The sequence below is a fragment of the Dreissena polymorpha genome, chromosome 4, assembly GCF_020536995.1.
Source record: "Dreissena polymorpha isolate Duluth1 chromosome 4, UMN_Dpol_1.0, whole genome shotgun sequence".
NCBI lineage: Eukaryota > Metazoa > Mollusca > Bivalvia > Myida > Dreissenidae > Dreissena > Dreissena polymorpha.
The window spans coordinates 75,117,623-75,135,812 of record NC_068358.1 but is presented as its reverse complement, the minus strand read 5'-3'; the positions used below and the strand labels follow the sequence as shown (position 1 = coordinate 75,135,812).

Sequence of the window (18,190 nt, the reverse complement as noted above, 5' to 3'; positions counted from 1 at the left end):
ATACAATACATTTTAATCGCATGAATTAAGCCCCTTTCTCTCGGAGCGCTTATCTTTTATTGCCATTGCGTGCGACTGTTAAACAACGTCTATTCATCGGACCAGTTCGTTGATGGAGTGTAACCGCATTCTTTCTATTAGTTTCTTTCGTTTAGCAGAGCACTGAACGAACATTTTGAAAATTAACTTCCGCACGGCATCTAAGCATTAATTACAACAATGAATAAAAACAGTGAAATCTGAAATGGATTGTGGAAATGATTTATTGATTTTGTTTGTGAAAATAAATAACACACATTTGTACACAAGTCAAAGATAAATTAATCACATGTGGTTAACAGTAACATTTTGAGACCACCAACTCAAATAATAACAACACGTGTGGCCAATTAAGAAACTTCACTCTAACAATAAATTATTGAAAAACTATGCGCATCAGTCGAAAAATACAAACAACAACACTTCCATTTAAATATATTTAAATAAATCTCATATTTATTGCGTATTTAAACAGACATTTATGTTTTAATATGTCTAAAAAATGACATTATTTAAACCAACTTGAATCCGGCGCGGCAAATAACAAAAAATATATAAGCACAATTGGTGACGATATCCATATTATTCAGAACATTTAAAGAATAAGCCTTTTTTTAAAGAAATATTTTAACACTCTAATATTAATAATTTAAATGAACAGTTTTAACGCGTATATAAAAAAATGTTTTCAGTATTATAATATGTAGCTCTAATGTTAACCGTAAACTATTTACACGCTCATAAGTTATTACACGTAAGCCGAACAGTGTCATACACGTGTTTTGAAAACGTGTAGGTGAATGATATGATAAATCACATCTTGTGATTTACGTGCATGTTGGTACATGCGGATGAATTGACACAGCGCGTGCTGTGATGTATACATAAAATGATTTGACACATCACGTTTTGTGATAAATAAACATGGTCATGCAAATGATTTGACACATCTTGTTATGTCACTTAAAAACATCATTTTGCAATTGATTTCTGGCATCATGTCTTTTGATGTACATATATGGTTATGCAAATAATTTGAATCAGCATCGCTTGTGATGTAAATACATGGTACTTCAATTAATTTGACACATATCAGGTCTTGTGATGAACATATATGGCTCAACACAAATTTAGACAAATCATGTCTTCATACATGATTATGGAAATGATCTATCATACCACGCCTTGTAACGTTGGTATGGTAACCCTTTATGATATGACACATCACGACGTGTGACGTACGTAAATGGTTATGCAAATGTATTGACACAGATATTTTAAAGTTATTGCAAATGCGCAATTTGACACAGTCATGCATTAATTCTGAAATACATGTGAAAGATTTTTCACGTAATATAATTGGAAAATCGGGTTAAATGCAGTTCGCATAGGCTAATGTAGGACGACACTTTCCGCCTAAACTTGATTGTTTGCTATAAAGAGACTTTCTTTTAAAGAAAATTACAATAAAAGCGGAAATTGTCGTCCCTGATTCGCCTGTGTGGACTGCACAGGCTAAGTTGAGAATGCCACTAACGCACATGCATGAAACCCGGTATTCCCATAGCGGGACTCAATTTGAAAATATAATAAATATACACGCGATTGATTTGGCCTATAAGGTACAAATAAGAAAAAAATTTGCTGGTAAATAACTTATTACCCATTTGCTATTGGAGTGGCAAAAAGCAATTGTGTTTTCACTGACAAACAGGCAAACATGATTGCACTTACAACGATAAATAGCACAAAAATGTACAAAATACAATTACAAAATATGATTAAAAATGGATAAAAAACAACAACAGATACACATATATTTTTCTTAAATTCCCCCTTTTTAATGTGCTTTTATTTAAATTAATTTTAAATACAAAGGTTAAATCATGGTTTTCATTTATTCTTTTTAAAGTATAGATGTGTGCAAACAGTAAATAAGCTCATGAACCCTTACAAATAAGAACCTTTTAACTCTTTCAGTGCTAGAACCGAATTTTGAAGGCCTTTGCAAACAGTTTGGATCCAGATGAGACGCCAGAGAACGTGGCGTCTCATCAGGATCCAAACTGTTTGCTATTCTGATAGTATTCTTTGAAAAAATCGAAGAAAATGCTAATTTTAGAAATTCAACAGATGACATTTTAGCAGACGACAAATTTCCCAGCATGCAAAGGGTTAACATAATCATAAGAGCCTCTGAGTCGTTCTCAACTATTATTTTAATTATTTGGTTGAAATGTATGATCATGATAAAAAAAACAACACTTTAACAGTTACTGGAAATACATATAGAAATAAACAATAGTACAGAAAGATAGACACCTTTTGCATTGATTATGATTTCATAACAAAGACAATTCAGAAGATAAAGTATTTGACATCCGCTAACATGTTCAACAAGTATGTCATATTTGATTATACGGTATCATCAGGTTCTTGACGTTGGCAAAAAAGTATTAAAATATACATTTGTAGAGGCAATGAATAGCGAGTATATAAGCATTTATGTAATGAAAAATGCAATCGAAGAATGCTTAATGAATATTTTTGGAATTAATGAAATCGTGAAAAGAACTTAAAAACGTTGACATCACTTGTCAAAGTTTAAACTACTATATCTTTGGTAACCGGTAAGCCAACAGCCGATATCCCGGTAAAATCTCGATACTTTAACGGTCCGCGACAGTAATATTTTTAGTGTTTTTTTTTGTGTGCGTAAGTCTTGGGGATATCACACCGCCCTTCCTTCAACAGCCGGACACGAAACACTGGAACTTGCCTACTCGATTCACCCAGTCCTGAAAATACAAACATATACCAGTTAGCCATAATAATGCATGTTTACGGTTTTATATAATAAGGCAATTTATAACGTGTGCTCTACACTGAATTCCGCTTAAATTGCGTTTCAGTCCAAATTTGGTTCTGTTTTTGCGAGCAATCAGACTTGCGAAGGCGTAGTGAGGAAACAGTCTTCAATCGTTATATATCGACTATCTCCGGAATACTCCGCAATATTTATGCAATAAATCGTCTGCTGATCCAGAGAGCTCAGTCTTGAGAGAACTACTTCTTGTCTCTACAGGCTACAGGGCAGTACATTGATATAGACATGCGCTCCGCTCGCGAAGAAATGAGGCTTCATGTTATATGCTTCATTTAAGGAATAGGTAACACCCGGTCACATCAGTATTCCTGTTAAGTTCACATTTAAGCAATACGCACTTAGACTTAGCCTGCATTAACGTATATTTTACTCGCCAAACCTATCAAGTGATTTGGTCACATACGGGTTCGTGGAAGGAAGTAAAATAAAACCGTCCAAAAACACTCGATAATAAAATGTAATTTAAACCAAGCATTGGATTCGGAAGTATATATAAAAAACATAATAACTATATTACAGTTTACTTAAACTCAATTTCATTAACATTCCCAACTCTGTTTGTCTCTTTTTGTACTTCTTTCCTACTTGACTGTGACCATTTTAGATCGTGTTACAGACCGTTAATCAGGTAATTAAAAAAATTAATCGACGAAATTAAAGTTACGTTTATCATATTTCACGCACTCCACTACTCTCCTGAAAAAAAAACGTCCATATGTGCATATCCCCTCTAAAACAGCAATTAGAAGATGGCGAACACCGCGACGAGCGCTTTGGCAAGTCAAATAGTTTCAACGCGTTTAATAAACCTGATAGCCGGAGTTTTGAATGATAATTTCAATTCTAGCATTCGGTTATTTTATACTGTATCTTATTACAGGTGTCAGTTAACCCCCCTCCGTTCGGTGAATTCTTTTACTTTTAAGTTTACATTAGTGCGCAGGGGGTTAGATGGTTAGGAAGCACAAACATGCGAAATATCCATCAGAGAATGTGTGACATGCGTTTCAAAATACAAATATGATTTAAGTCAACATTAACTGTCGGTATCGCGTTACCACACGATGTTTAACCTTTACATTTCAGTACAAGACATAATGTCCATGAATAAGATACTGACTAATGCTCAATCAGACCAGAATGAGTCATTTCATAGTTAATTTCGTCTCCTTTCGCTATTAAATGATTTCGTCGTTAATACCAATACACAAATATGGAATAGTAGTACACTGAATGACCAGACAATGCTATAATGAGCAAAGGAATTTGTTCGCATTTTCGCAAAAAAAAAAGAATTTTAGTTCCTAAAAACAAACATTATATATTTATAATGATAACTTTATTTAACGAAGATAACACATTAAGAAATAACATTTCTTGTTTACAGTGTGGTCTTCAAAAATACAGTATATATAAATATAACGCAACAATGTCTAGCAGCGCAGATTGGTCAGGAGGACTGTCCGCTATTAAGGATTGACTATTGGTCTCATTAACGGACAGAGTAACCGCAGACCAGACCACGCGGATGCGAAGGCCGATTTTAAGTTTCTTTGGCCACGTATCGTATTAGACCCATTTTCGCATGACGCGGCGTTTATCATGTCAATACCACAAGAAAAGTATTCAAATATTATAAGAACTCATAATACGCATTAGAAGGCGTTTAGTGTATTTTTTTAGCCACAGCGGCGTCGTAAGAGCGTTCCTATTTTGACCAACTTAAAACGCTCAGACTACTTAAACAAACACACAAAACATACAGAAACAGCGATAGATTTGCTATGATTGTTTTATGCATTCGTCAGTCACTTATAAATACTGTAGACCAAATATTGGATTAGAGTAGATCGCCCTGAAGTGTACATTATGTAACGCACTCTATAACAAACCCCACCAAGGTTTACATAAGTTTCCACGTAGCTCATTTTGAAATCAAAACGGCCAATTGACAAGAAAAACGTTTTATTGAAACAAGTTAATAAAGTATTTAAACAATCTCACAACAACATTACAACATGTAATTGAACATATTTCATTCAATGTACAAGGGTCAAATCCGTTTGTTTAGCGATTTTCTTGTTAAAGGAATGCGATGTAAAAGGCCCAGTGTTGTGTTTCAACCAACGTTTGACCTTTTGACAGATTTTTGCATTAAGAACACACTGAACACAACAATGTTATGAGTGAATTAAACTTGTATAAACAGTGTTTTCAATCTGAACACAGATAATTTATCACACGCAAACGGATTGGGAACATAATTGGTGTTTGATATGTTTAATTAAAGATATTAACTTATAGAATATGGAAACAAACGGAAGAGGAGTGGTGCGAACGCAAATCAATATAAAGCATTCATCAACATGAAAGTCACTTTTTAAATAACTGACCATAGTTATGTATTCTAGGTTTAACATGGGATTTCAGTCATTTAAAATCACCTCGGATATATATGGTGTATGTTACTCACGAATTATTGATGGATACATCGGAACCTGGCTTGTCACGACGCAGTGGTATCATACAATTAGCACTGTAAACATGACTGTACCTTTAATCCGCGACATAGCTAACATACCTACGCCACCACGGCCTGTTTACGGTGGGAGGGGAGGCGATTAGCGCTCCAATAGGAAACCCTACCCCGGCATCTATTAGCCGGTCGACATGCAGTCAATCCCGGCGCTTCAAATGTCCCATGGTGTGTAAGTGAGCTTCGAATTTCAGTCCGGTCATTTATTAATGATAACAAAGTTATGTTCACGATTTTATTGACTGCATTAAACATTTATTTAATATTTGAATACATTTCTGATAACAACCTGTGAAAAGGCCAATCGACGAAATACGACAAGAATTAGTGAACGTAATGTAAATTAATTGTACATTATTTAGATTTTTGGTACGTTATTACGCTTTCATTTTCAAATAAAACACACTTTTCGATAATTATTTGCATAAATTTTTTCGTTGAATAGAATTGTACGCTACAACGGTAAACATTGTTATTGTTTACTTTTAAGCAATAGGATTTTAGAACCAAAGATCTCTACTAACCAAGGCCCATGTATCATTACATGTATATTAAGATCAGCTATTAATTATCGTTTCTGAAAAAAAACGATCGAGTCAATTAGACCGCAATGTTTAAAATGACAAAAACGACATTGATACATTTAATCATAGGAATAAAGACAAGAACTATATTTTATTGCCCATATAAAAAAGTGACCCACTAACAAAATCTAAACAAATATAGCTCAATCGGTAGTCCTGTAAAAAAAATACATAAGAGTTTGGAAAACATCTGGTAATTTTTCAAATAAGGTTTGTCATATTCAAACGGTATTATGTGCTCACATGCACTTTCACTATAACCAGTACTAGTACTATGTGAGTACATTTACTGTCGCCAAAGAGCGACTTAGACCAACTAAGACCTCACGTAGTAGTTCGTCTTTGATAATGTTATGGTTTTGACTATTGGCAGTCTTTAGATCGGCGATTTCGAGAAACTGTACAATACTTAGTACTTTCCACATTGCAAGTTATGAAACAGTAACAGTGGTTATGCTGCATTTGAAACATTAATAGGGGAACTGATGTATCAATAATTGCGTTTGCAAATAAACTTAGTTTGAAAGTAGGAAGTATAACTATAATAACTTGAGACTGCATACATCCATTTCATTGAAACAATTGTAAATCTCTCTACTGATTCTACCCTGTCCCCGCCAACAGTCTTTAAATCCCGTCAGCGTTTCACGTACCTACGTGAGTCAGTTAAAATTCATACGCTTTGTTCTGGGTCAAAACCGATCCCGTACTCGACTAACATGCTGTGGAATTGATGAGTACAGATATGAAGTATTTCTACTATGGTTTATCGAATGATTAATTGGGGGAACAATTTAAAATCACCATCGGTGTCTGTTTTTCAAACGCTATTTGGCTAATATTTATAAGCATCGCAGATCGCGCAGCAATATACGATAATGAGACCACATTTTAAATGTCTTAATTGCTGCAGATCAACCACGGGCGTCTGGGGCGCACGCCACACATGGGTTCTGTTAATGACGTCATACTATCGATCGTTCGAAAACATGTTCAAAATATCTAAAGATGAGTAACGCTCGAGTGCCGCAATCGTGATTTAAAACTAAAATAAGCTTTAACAAACGGGCAATTTAACTTCATTGCACGAGGTCAATTTATTCCTTCAACTGTTTCTTTGTTCGTCAATGTCGTAATAATTATTTTTATGGGTATGCATGAGACACCTGCCGACTTTCGAATACATCGATAACTACCGAAATAAGCGACGCGGCAAATGTTTAATTTCGAATTAAATATATTTACGATTTTTATAACAAATTGAAAAATAAAGAAAGACAAGAAGTAATTGACTTGCAAAATCCATGTGCTGACTTTTGCCTTGGTTATTCGTGCAACTGTGACCTAAAGCATATGCGAAGAAACCGCTTATTTAAATTGTATACCTTTAATATAGCTATACAAACTGAAATGCTGTTTAAATTTAATCAAATACCAGTCAGTAAATGTGTCTTACAAGTATCATTCTGAATGTGTCTTCATATTACGTTCTTAAAAATTGACCTATTGGCGTTTGTTATTCTCTTTGCCCGTTCCCAATACTAGCGCTTTTTTCCTGTTGTATGATGTCAAGAAAGCACGTATTACGCACACTAAACGGGAATAATATTTGAGCCGGTCTATGGGATAACCGGGTTTGATGCATGAGCGCAAAGTATCGTCCCAGATTAGCCATTGCACTTCGAACAGGCTAATCTGGGACGACGCTCTCCGCCTTGACTGGGTTTTCGTTTAAATGAGACTTCCTTTAAAAGAAAAAAAAAAAAAACGGAAAGTGTCGTCCCTGATTAGCAAATAATATCAGTTTGCCTAGAGCGTGGTTCCTGTATAAATCGTATCTTTACAACTCAAAAGTACAAAGCAGCCACCTGGTGTTAGCGCATGAACACTCCTCACGGAAGTGACACTGCCACCGAGGCGCGACTAATTAGAACAGTGAGTGATGACGGATTTCAAGACACCCGAATAAACAAGCGGGTGTTTTCCACAACGATGTTTGTTTTCTGCTGAAAATATAAACATAATGCAATATGTGCGGTTTAAAACGTCAGTCAGTCAGTTGGTCGGTCATTCATTCATTCATTAATTAATTAATTAATTCATTCATTCATTCATTCATTCATTCATTCATTCACGTATTATTTCTTTCATGTATACATTCATTCATCCATACATCAATTAATTAATTTATTCATTCGTTCATTTATTTAATCAATCATTCATTCATTTATTTAAGCAATCATTCATTTAACCAATTAATAATAATTTGTTCAATATATTTTCAAAACTCTTCGATTTCTCATCGGTTCTGTAAAACGCACATTCCTAAGTCCGACATCTGTTCGCATGCGATAAACCTTGATATCCTAGTCTAACAATCTTACTGGAGGCGGGCAGGATTTCAATCAATCCGAACAGGCGAAATAAAGATCCGATCACTCACCAAGGGCAGACAGGGCTCCTATTGAAAGCACAAATATCTCGTGCAACGCCCTTCTCTAGCCTTTACGTGTTGCGTGTAACACAGCTGGTCGCGTAGTTACTGATAAAGCCTTTTCTTAATCTTTATTCAAAACGATTCAAACTTTCCAAACTATTTGGCTTCTTTGATCTGATAAACATTTTAACCATGAAAAATGTCACGGCATACAAAGAATTTCCCTAATCACTGGCATAATTACTGCCGTAATCGGCCGCATCGTCGATGCTTATTTTGATAGATGCTTCCACTGATTTTACTAATTGCTCGCTGTTCTGAGATATAAAAAAGCCGTGTTTTCTATGCGACCAGACCTAGGCCCGTTGCGTGATGGACCGGAATGTTTCGGGCAAGACTGACGTACAGCCCACAGCTCTTGCTATGTAATTGAGGTGAAACCAGTGCGAATGCTCGCTGCAGGCATAGAATAAAGGTCGATGGTTTGCGTTTAAGAAACAATTAAGTTCGATTTACAAACGCTAACATTATGTGCTAAATGGCATTGCCTTCATAACGCCGGAGATATCGGAATGTAGAGTATGTTTTGGAAATGATTGCCAGATCAGATAGAGAAAACCTAAGAAAAACTACTTAAGGTAGCTGGGCGGAACAAAGTTATTGAATTGTTCAGGATAACTATTTTTTCGTATTCAAATGAGTGTACACGTGTATATGTATTCAAGTGTTAGAAACTGAAATCTTATTAAACAGTACAACAACTTTATACGCAAATTCCAAACAATGCGGAAAGTTTCGCACCTGTTATACCTGCCTTGACTGCACAAGTTAATCTGGGGCGACACATTACGCACATGCTTTAAGTTCAGCTTTCCTTGAAAGAGGCTCATAGAAACTAGGCAACCGCCACTTTTAAGCTGAGGTACTTGCTGAGCAGACCGGACCCAATTATCTCCAAATAATGAGTATTTTAGTTACCATAGTATGAATCACATTTCCATATACAAATGTATATATATTATTTAACGAAAGCTTGCCATGATTTGTGCAGTTGGGAAACCATTTGTACTCGGGGTATACCGGCATTGGAAAAAGGAACCTATATATTATAACATATGATTCGCTTTACATGACAAATTAATAGGGAATATTACATGCACTATGATAAATTTATAAATAATTAATAAACAAAACGAGTCTGCAACAAAATCCAAAGCAGTAAATGAATCATTAATCGTGCTAGATCAACGTGTCAATGATATGTCTTAGTTACAGCAAATTTAAGCAAAATAAATATATACTAAATACGCCATAATACGTTTCAATATTTGAATTAAAAGTACATCATAGCTATAAATTATTAATAACGTATAGCGAATTTTAAATATTTTGCACATATAATTTATGAAGAAAACTTACTGAAAAATATTTTTCTTTGCATGGAAATCTTTTTCTGGAACATGTCTCCTTGCGCATACAATTCCCAAACTTTTTTATACACCGGAAATCGTCCTGACGGCACTTCCGGCACGCCGACTCTTCCACGAATCGGCAAGCACTACAGGAAGTGTGCTGGCACTTAGATTGACAAGGCTGCAGAAGCTCCGCCACTTCGCTGTGACAAATATACAATATACACTTGACAACAGGAGAAAAACAAGAAACCGTCGGAGACGGGTGATGCTCCCCAAAAGTTTTTTTGTCACAATATTGCACTATATATTCAGATTAAAGGAAACGTCTTGAGGGGCAAAACTTTTGACAAAATAATACGATCGATGGTTTAGCAACTTACTAATAGCATGCGCATCTCCTCAAGGTAGTTAAGCTTCCCATAAAGCTTCATTGCAGTCCAGTCAGTAGTTGGGAAGAAATAGCCCGGACAAGAATTGCACTATATGTACTTTTTAAAGAAAATTTCAAAGGGCCATAACTCTGTGAAAAATCATACGACCATAACCGGCTGATAATATGCACATCTCCTCTTGGTAGTGAAGCTTCCCATAAAGTTGCATTGAATTCCCGTAATAAGTTGCTGAGAAATAGCTCGGACAAGAAATGCACTATATGTACAATGGAAAATTTCAAAGGGCCATAAATCTGTGAAAAATCATCCAACCAGAACCGGCTGTTAATATGCACATCTCCTCTTGGTAGTGGCGCTTCCAATAAAGTTTCATTGAATTCCGGTCATTAGTTGCTGAGAAATAGCCCGGACAAGAATTGCACTATATGTACAGTTAATGGAAAATTTCAAAGGGCCATAACTATGTGAAAAATCATCCGACCAGAACTGGCTGATAATATGCACATCTTCTCTTGGTAGTGAAGCTTACCATAAAGTTTCGTTGAACTCCGGTCATTAGTTGCTGAGAAATAGCCCGGACAAGAATTGCACTATATGTACAGTTAATGGAAAATTTCAAAGGGCCATAACTCTGTGAAAAATCATCCGACCAGAACCCGCTGATAATATGCACATCTCCTCTTGGTAGTGAAGCTTCCCATAAAGTTTAATTGAATTCCGGTCATTAGTTGCTGAGAAATAGCCCGGACAAGAATTGCACTATATGTGCAGTTAATGGAAAATTTTAAAGGGCCATAACTCTGTGAAAAATCATCCGACCAGAACCGGCTGATTATATGCACATCTCCTCTTGGTAATGAAGCTTCCCATAAAGTTTAATTTAATTCCGGTCATTAGTTGCTGAGAAATAGCCCGGACAAAATTGTGCACGGACGGACAGACACACGGACACACGGACGCACAGACAAAGCGGCGACTATATGCTCCCCTTAACATTTTTTTGGGGGAGCATAATTACTATCAAAGGATTGATTAAAGGAGCCATTTCTTTTGGCAGATCTAGTCTTTAGTACAAGTTAATTTAACCGTTTCTTTGGAGTGGGAGGACGCCATTTTGAAAGTTTTAATGTACGATCAATAATATCATGTATCATTAAAAATCTATCAAGAAAAAACAAGAACAATACAACTTGAAAGCAGACATACACACTATGCTGTTTTGTGACAAAAACACTAAACATTCTACCACAACTAGCGACATGTATTCTATAGACATAGACGGAACATAAACGTGGGTCATTCTACAAATAAATCACGTAGATTTTTTTTGTGAAAGGAGTTCCTAAAACTCTAAGAAGTTGTTCAGTACATTTCACTTGCTTAAACGCCCGATCTTGACCAAATAAATCGTTTCTGCATTATACACTTGTTATGTTTCAGGTTACATAAAACTTCATATTTTGTTACTTTGGAGTTTATTTTGCATATATTACCATAACAGCTTCACTGTGCATAAATGTTTTTGGCGGAAGGAGTTTTGATTAAAATACATGTATTTCTAAAAATCTTCATACGAATTATACGAATTCGTGGCAGATAGAATCGAAATATTTACGGCTTAGTGTATGTTATTCGTGTTAATAACCAACGGTTTGTCGTTCTTAGGCTTGTTATCATACCATTGCAATTCTTACGCATTTTAATTCCAAATTGTTTGCTATTACGTCTAGTTTTCCGTTGACTATAATATTATAATCAACGGAGTAAACGGTTATATTCAACGGGGGACCAGTTACTGAGAAAACATGCACTTGGGCAAAAGAACGTGACGTCATTTCCTTAAAAGTGACGTTCTTTGTAACGCAACCAAGCGCTATGTTCTAATAAATGCAACACATGTATACACGAGACAGCTATGTCATGTCTTTCTTTAATGTTTTAATATTAGGAAATAAAAACTGAAGGTCATCATTTCCGAGTCATCATTATCAAGTTTCATGTGTGGATGATCAAGTTTCATGTTTGCATTATCAAGGAAATTGCGATCCACGTTGAAATTTCATTAACTTATTTTAAAAGATCAACATGTTCTTTGGAAAGATAAATAGGAAAAAGCTTTTTAATACTAAATACGCAAAACGGTGTAAACATGGCACCGGTGTCCCATCTATCCACAATGGCAATGTTATAACTTTGGACCGTTGTCTCGCCGGCCTCGAGTATTATATCTCTATACATATATTTTAAACTAGTATATTAATGTGTCGACTTTTGCATCATCAAGTATTGTTAATCGACTTAAAATTAGTAGACATGAGAATGTGTGACCAATGAAAATATCGAATTAGCCTTTTTCCAAAAATGGTACATATTAACTGTATATTAACTGTAAAGTATTAGCAGTATACGTGTATATTAATGTAATTTACTTAATCGGAGTGTTGCAATTAACGAAGATATATCAGATATATTCGAAAAGTCATGGTCCAGGATGACTCGCATACGAAACAGACGCGGGATGAGATAAAAAACGGACACCTCCTGTTACATAATTCAGTGGGCGTATTGTATACGTACAGTGCCGAACAGATGGCTCGAGGGTGTTTAGTACAGAACTCTGGCGTGCATTTCGGTCGGCATGAGGGGCGCGCTTCCGAGGGCTGGTCCTTCACTTGCACCGGAACTGGAAACATACAAGTGGGCGTGGTGATGATGGAATGATGATAATGTTAACGGTATACCATTGGTATTATTATTTTACCGGTTGTAATTATTCACTTATTGGCTAAAACAACCGATTGCCCTCCCAGATCTAGTAGATTAACAATGTGCACTAAACATGAACACGGAAGGAGTATGAAAACCGAAGTGGTGACGATAATATCACCAACCCGATACAGACATGTTACTCATATAGTTTTTATGAAATGTTCAGCTTTTAACAGTCGACCCATCATTAATTTTAATGAAGTCGACCCGTTCGTATTTTCTCTGTTCGCACTCGGAAGACTTACCATGTAAAATATTTATTTTTTTAATTTCACGCCGTATGAATGAATAATACATTGAATATCATCGCTATTATATGCAAACTAGAAAAAAAAATGTGACAAAGGTGTTTCTTATGTAAAACTACAACAATTCGGTCTGAATCAAAAGAAGACACGTTTTCTAATGTGAGACGATAAATTGACAAGCTTCCGTGGTGAAGAAATAGAGGGTTTGCAAATACCACAAGTTGTTCCTAGGTCGAAGACCGCGACATGCAAACTTGTTTTTGCTATCTTGAATTTTAGATTGTTCATATTCAAAATGTTAAAGTTACGTTAATAAGTAAATTCAATAATATATAGAAATACGAAAACGTTCCTTTATTACCCTGTTTTTTTTATTTTGAAATACTTATTTTTAATGTCAAGGTTCTTGTCTCTTCCCTACCTATCATTTTCGCATGCCAGTTTGTTTTAATCATCAATTCGGATTGTTTAATGTGGAATATGCCATTGTGAAACCAGTACAATTGTAATTTTTATGTGAAAAAAAGTAACGAGTTTACTTTAATACCTACACATGTATCCTTCATGTTTTGAAGGTTTAATTGAGTTATCTGTCATATCTCCTCAACAATTTTAAAAAGTAAAAATACTATTTTTAGGAAAACCCTCTACGTGCATTATAGATATGGGGTATCAACTGGCTACATGTAATTTGATAAATATGTACAGTTAACGTCTTGGGTTTTCATGTTGAGACCTATGCATGAATAAAAAAGTATACAGTTTTAAGTAAAAACATGTATTAAAATGTATATATATATATAGATCGTATATAGATGATGAGAAATATGTCCGTTTTATAACATGTGTCTTTTTTATAATTCATAAATGTATATTTATAGTCAGTTAATTATTCCCGTTTCCCGGTATGGTAATTCATATGTCATATCTGGGTAACAAAACATAATATTTTTCACATTTAGCAAAAAATAAATAAATAATCCAAATATGAATTTCCTTCAAGAAAATAATATGACTTGCGAGGTTTTTATATTGTGAATGATGGGTTGAATTCATGAAAGCTTAGTGACAGGAGCTTTAGACAAAATTATTCGTAGACATATGACAGTCATCACTAGTCGATAACGGAAACGCAAATTCATTTTTACGATATAATAACGCTCGATTTATCATTGGTCATTGTATATTTTTTGTACCCGGGGTACATGTTTATATACTTAAGAGTACCCGGGGAACATTTATGTAGTACCCGAGCCGACAACGACCAATCGAGTTATTATAACCCGCGATTTTGTTTCACCCCGGTATTGTCGATACTTTGATAACGGATGGCACTTCGATAACAGAGAACAACAAAAGCCACGCGCGAGAGGTGAGTTATTCAGCTTTTTCGCATTTTTTTCCTGTTCATTGGGTTTCCGGACACGGAACATTGTTTGGCCTATTAATGGTCGTATTGCGAAGAAAGAATTCGCGGAAAAACGGTTGATAATATGAAAAAGACAATAACATTCCATCGAAAATCAGCATGAAATGGCTGATAAGTACATATTTCAACTACCGGTAAATAAATACTTGGACATAAGTCAAGAACGTGTTCACTATTCGAATAAAAATATGTTGTTTTGTTTGTTATAAAACGTTACACAGTTGTTGCATTACTATAGTGTTTAATTGGATATGTTTACTTTTTTTAAATGCAAAATATGTAATGATGATAACATAGGATATTTTGATTAACGTCATGACTATCTATTTATTATGCATTGTATTTTACGTTAATTTAAACGAAAATGTACCCATCAAATGGCAATACCGTTTCATATATATATAACAATTATGTCTTTATAATTTTGGCTTATCAAGAAGTAAAATTTTTGTCTAATTATTGAATGATATTACGCGTAAAATTACTATCAACTGCTATTTTTACATCGCGAACCTTGCTTTGGATTCATCAATTAATTATTGCGTCGTGATAATCGCTACCAATGGGAGGATAATACTGGTTAAAGATGGTAAACACACGTGATATTAACCCATTTATGACTAGTGGACTCTCCCGTCCTTCTAAATTGGATCCATTTATTTCCAAAATTAGGGATGTCTGGTATATTTATTTCTATATTTAGAATATTTCTTACGAATATTTCTTTAAGCAAATAGCGCAGACCCTGATGAGACGCCGCATCAATGCGGCGTCTCATCTGGGTCTACGCTGTTTGCCAAGGCCTTTTTTTCAAGACGCTAGGCATAAAATGGTTAAATACACATGTATGTAAAACTTGTTTATGATATTATATTCCGAGAATAACATACCCAATAACAGATCATGGTAAAAAGTCTTTTAGGCAATTGTGGTTTTTACGATGTGTGGCTGAATCAAGGGGTAGGAGATATAGACATATTTTTGAAATTTGTTAGAGTAAGAGTTACAGATATGTTTATACGAAATTGGAAACCCGAATTGAGTGAATCAACTAGAGCAAAAACATAATATTTATATCCGATTTTAAATTTAAATCCTATTTAAGTGATGTAAACACTCCGAAGTACAGAATGGCCCTCTCTAGATTAAGAGTCTCTGCACATAAGGTTAAAGTTGAAACGGTAGATGGCAAAAACAATAGCTATTCCTTGAAGTAAGAAAATGTCCTTTAAGCCATGTTTTAGAAGATGAATATCACATTGTTATGGATTACACATTATATACTGAAGTAAGAAAAGCTTATTTAAAACCATGTTATTACGTAAGACCAAATATGTTAAAGTTTATATATTTATTGACCTCTCAAAATAGTAATGTTGTTAAAAATTTAGCTATGTTTATTAATATTTGAAATAAGAAATACTTATAATACATAAAATTATTATTACGATTAGGGTAGGATTTTTGGTACACGTATATATTTATGCACAGTATCTCGCTGTTTATTGTCTTCTCTAAAATACCCAATACTTTGTTTTACAATCTACCGATTTATATTTGATGTTATAATTTGATTGACCTGTGACTTTGTTTTATGAATTTTTATCAAATGCTATACCCTGTTTCCCATGTAATACAACCATTACTTTATTATTTTATTTTACACATGTGTAATACAACATTTTAAGGGGTGTTGCTGCAGTTTTGCTGATTTTTTTTCCATCTAATAGATTTTGTCCAAAATTTATAATTAAGATATATATATACAATTACTATATGAAAAATGAAATTAAAACATAGGGTCACCGGCCTTGTTTTGATTTAATTCACCATTATATAACATGTACTTTTTCAATAAAACTGAAAAATCTCTAACTGCGTTAAAATAATTAATAACCTATGAAATTGGTAACATGTAGATATTATATAAGCTAAGATACAGCATATACCATTTAATTAAACCACACACTACAAATAAAATGGAGTACACAAGTTAAATTTTAAGAAATTTATTTTTTATAATTTTTATGTCACCCAAAAAACGTCATTTTTTACGATTGCAACCACATAAATGGAATTTTTATTTTTTCTGTCTAATAGCATTTAACAGAGATTTTTTGTTTTAACTATCCCTACCGTCTACGTCAAATTTCATAAAATACAGCAATTAGGCATAACCCAAGTACCGGTACATAGATTGTTAAAAATATGCATAAACATTAGAAATTGTTCTCAATCTTAACTGGGATCACAACAGTTTACCAAAAGACATTAATAAAAAACAATATTTAATCACAAACATAATACCATACAGTATCAAACTCGACCTTAATCATTAATAACTTGCATGTACTTGTTGACAGATTTCGACATGTTTTGAAGTCTGTGATTAAATGCTTTAAATTGATAAATGTAAACAACAGGACTAAAGAGCTCCAGTAAAAAACAAGAATGAAATTAAAGAAAGAAAAAATAAAAAAAAAAAGTTAACCCCAGCTGGGATCGAACCACTGACAATTGTATTATGAGCATTTTTCTGATGATACTGATAACAAAAATATTGAGTTGTGATAATAGCATCATCGGTGTTTCTATAAATATATCATCGGTTAAATAAACTGCAGCAACACCCCTTAAAGCGTTTTCATTGGCTTAGTTTTCGTTTATTGACCAATCGCATTATGTTATTTTGCTGAAATGACGTTGCAACGTCAAATGACGTCAAGAAATGTAAACGACATTCGGGATTTATCATTATAATGTGTAAATATTTATTTAATTTGCTCATTTAAAAGCATGTGATAAAAAAGATCCGACACTCGTTGTCATATCATACCATATTTTACTAAACTCGTCCATGAAATTCGTTAGTAATCTCGCCAAAGGCTCGCTTACTAAAACAATTCCTGAACTCGTTTAATAAAATATGGTATGATATGACAACTCGGGCCAGATCCTATATATATTGTATGTGACATTTCATGTATACTCATGGGCTTATTGCCCACTGTATTATCAAATAAACTATTTTGTTCACTACGATATTAATCTCGTATTACATTGATATATAGGATCTGGCATGGGTTGTCATAGCATAACAATCTTTTAACAATAATCAAATGCATCGATATATACCCGATTTGTAAGTCGTACAGCCGAGTAAAATTGTCCGCAGCTCTGAAAAAAGCCCAATATAAATGTTATTACGAACGGCTCGTTAATCCAGTGGAAGAATATAGTATAAGCATACATTAAAATACGTCCATAAATCCGTAGGAGATCAACAGCACGTGGCTTCACGTGTCTAGTGGTACAATATGCAGACGAAGTAGCTTATAGATGATAACGATGAACTAAAATTCGTCAGCACTCCGACAGCACTGAAAAATCAATGAAAGTGTCTACGAAAGGAGCAATAAATTGTATTATACGCCAAACTCAATTTCAACGTCAC

The 18,190-nt window shown here is 34.3% G+C and overlaps 1 protein-coding gene across 1 annotated transcript in view; it reads right to left on the bottom strand.

Moving 5' to 3' along the window:
• Window positions 1–245: 245 nt before the first annotated feature.
• Window positions 246–18,190, bottom strand: part of LOC127880299 (uncharacterized) — a 31,835-nt gene continuing 13,890 nt past the window's right edge. The window contains exons 2-4 of the mRNA XM_052427663.1: window positions 12,868–12,973; window positions 9,903–10,098; window positions 246–2,837 (exon numbers count right to left, since the gene is read on the bottom strand). Of these exons, the coding sequence (XP_052283623.1) occupies window positions 2,787–2,837; window positions 9,903–10,098; window positions 12,868–12,973 (353 nt within the window). The 3' untranslated portion in view covers window positions 246–2,786. The remainder of the gene's footprint in view (window positions 2,838–9,902; window positions 10,099–12,867; window positions 12,974–18,190) is intronic.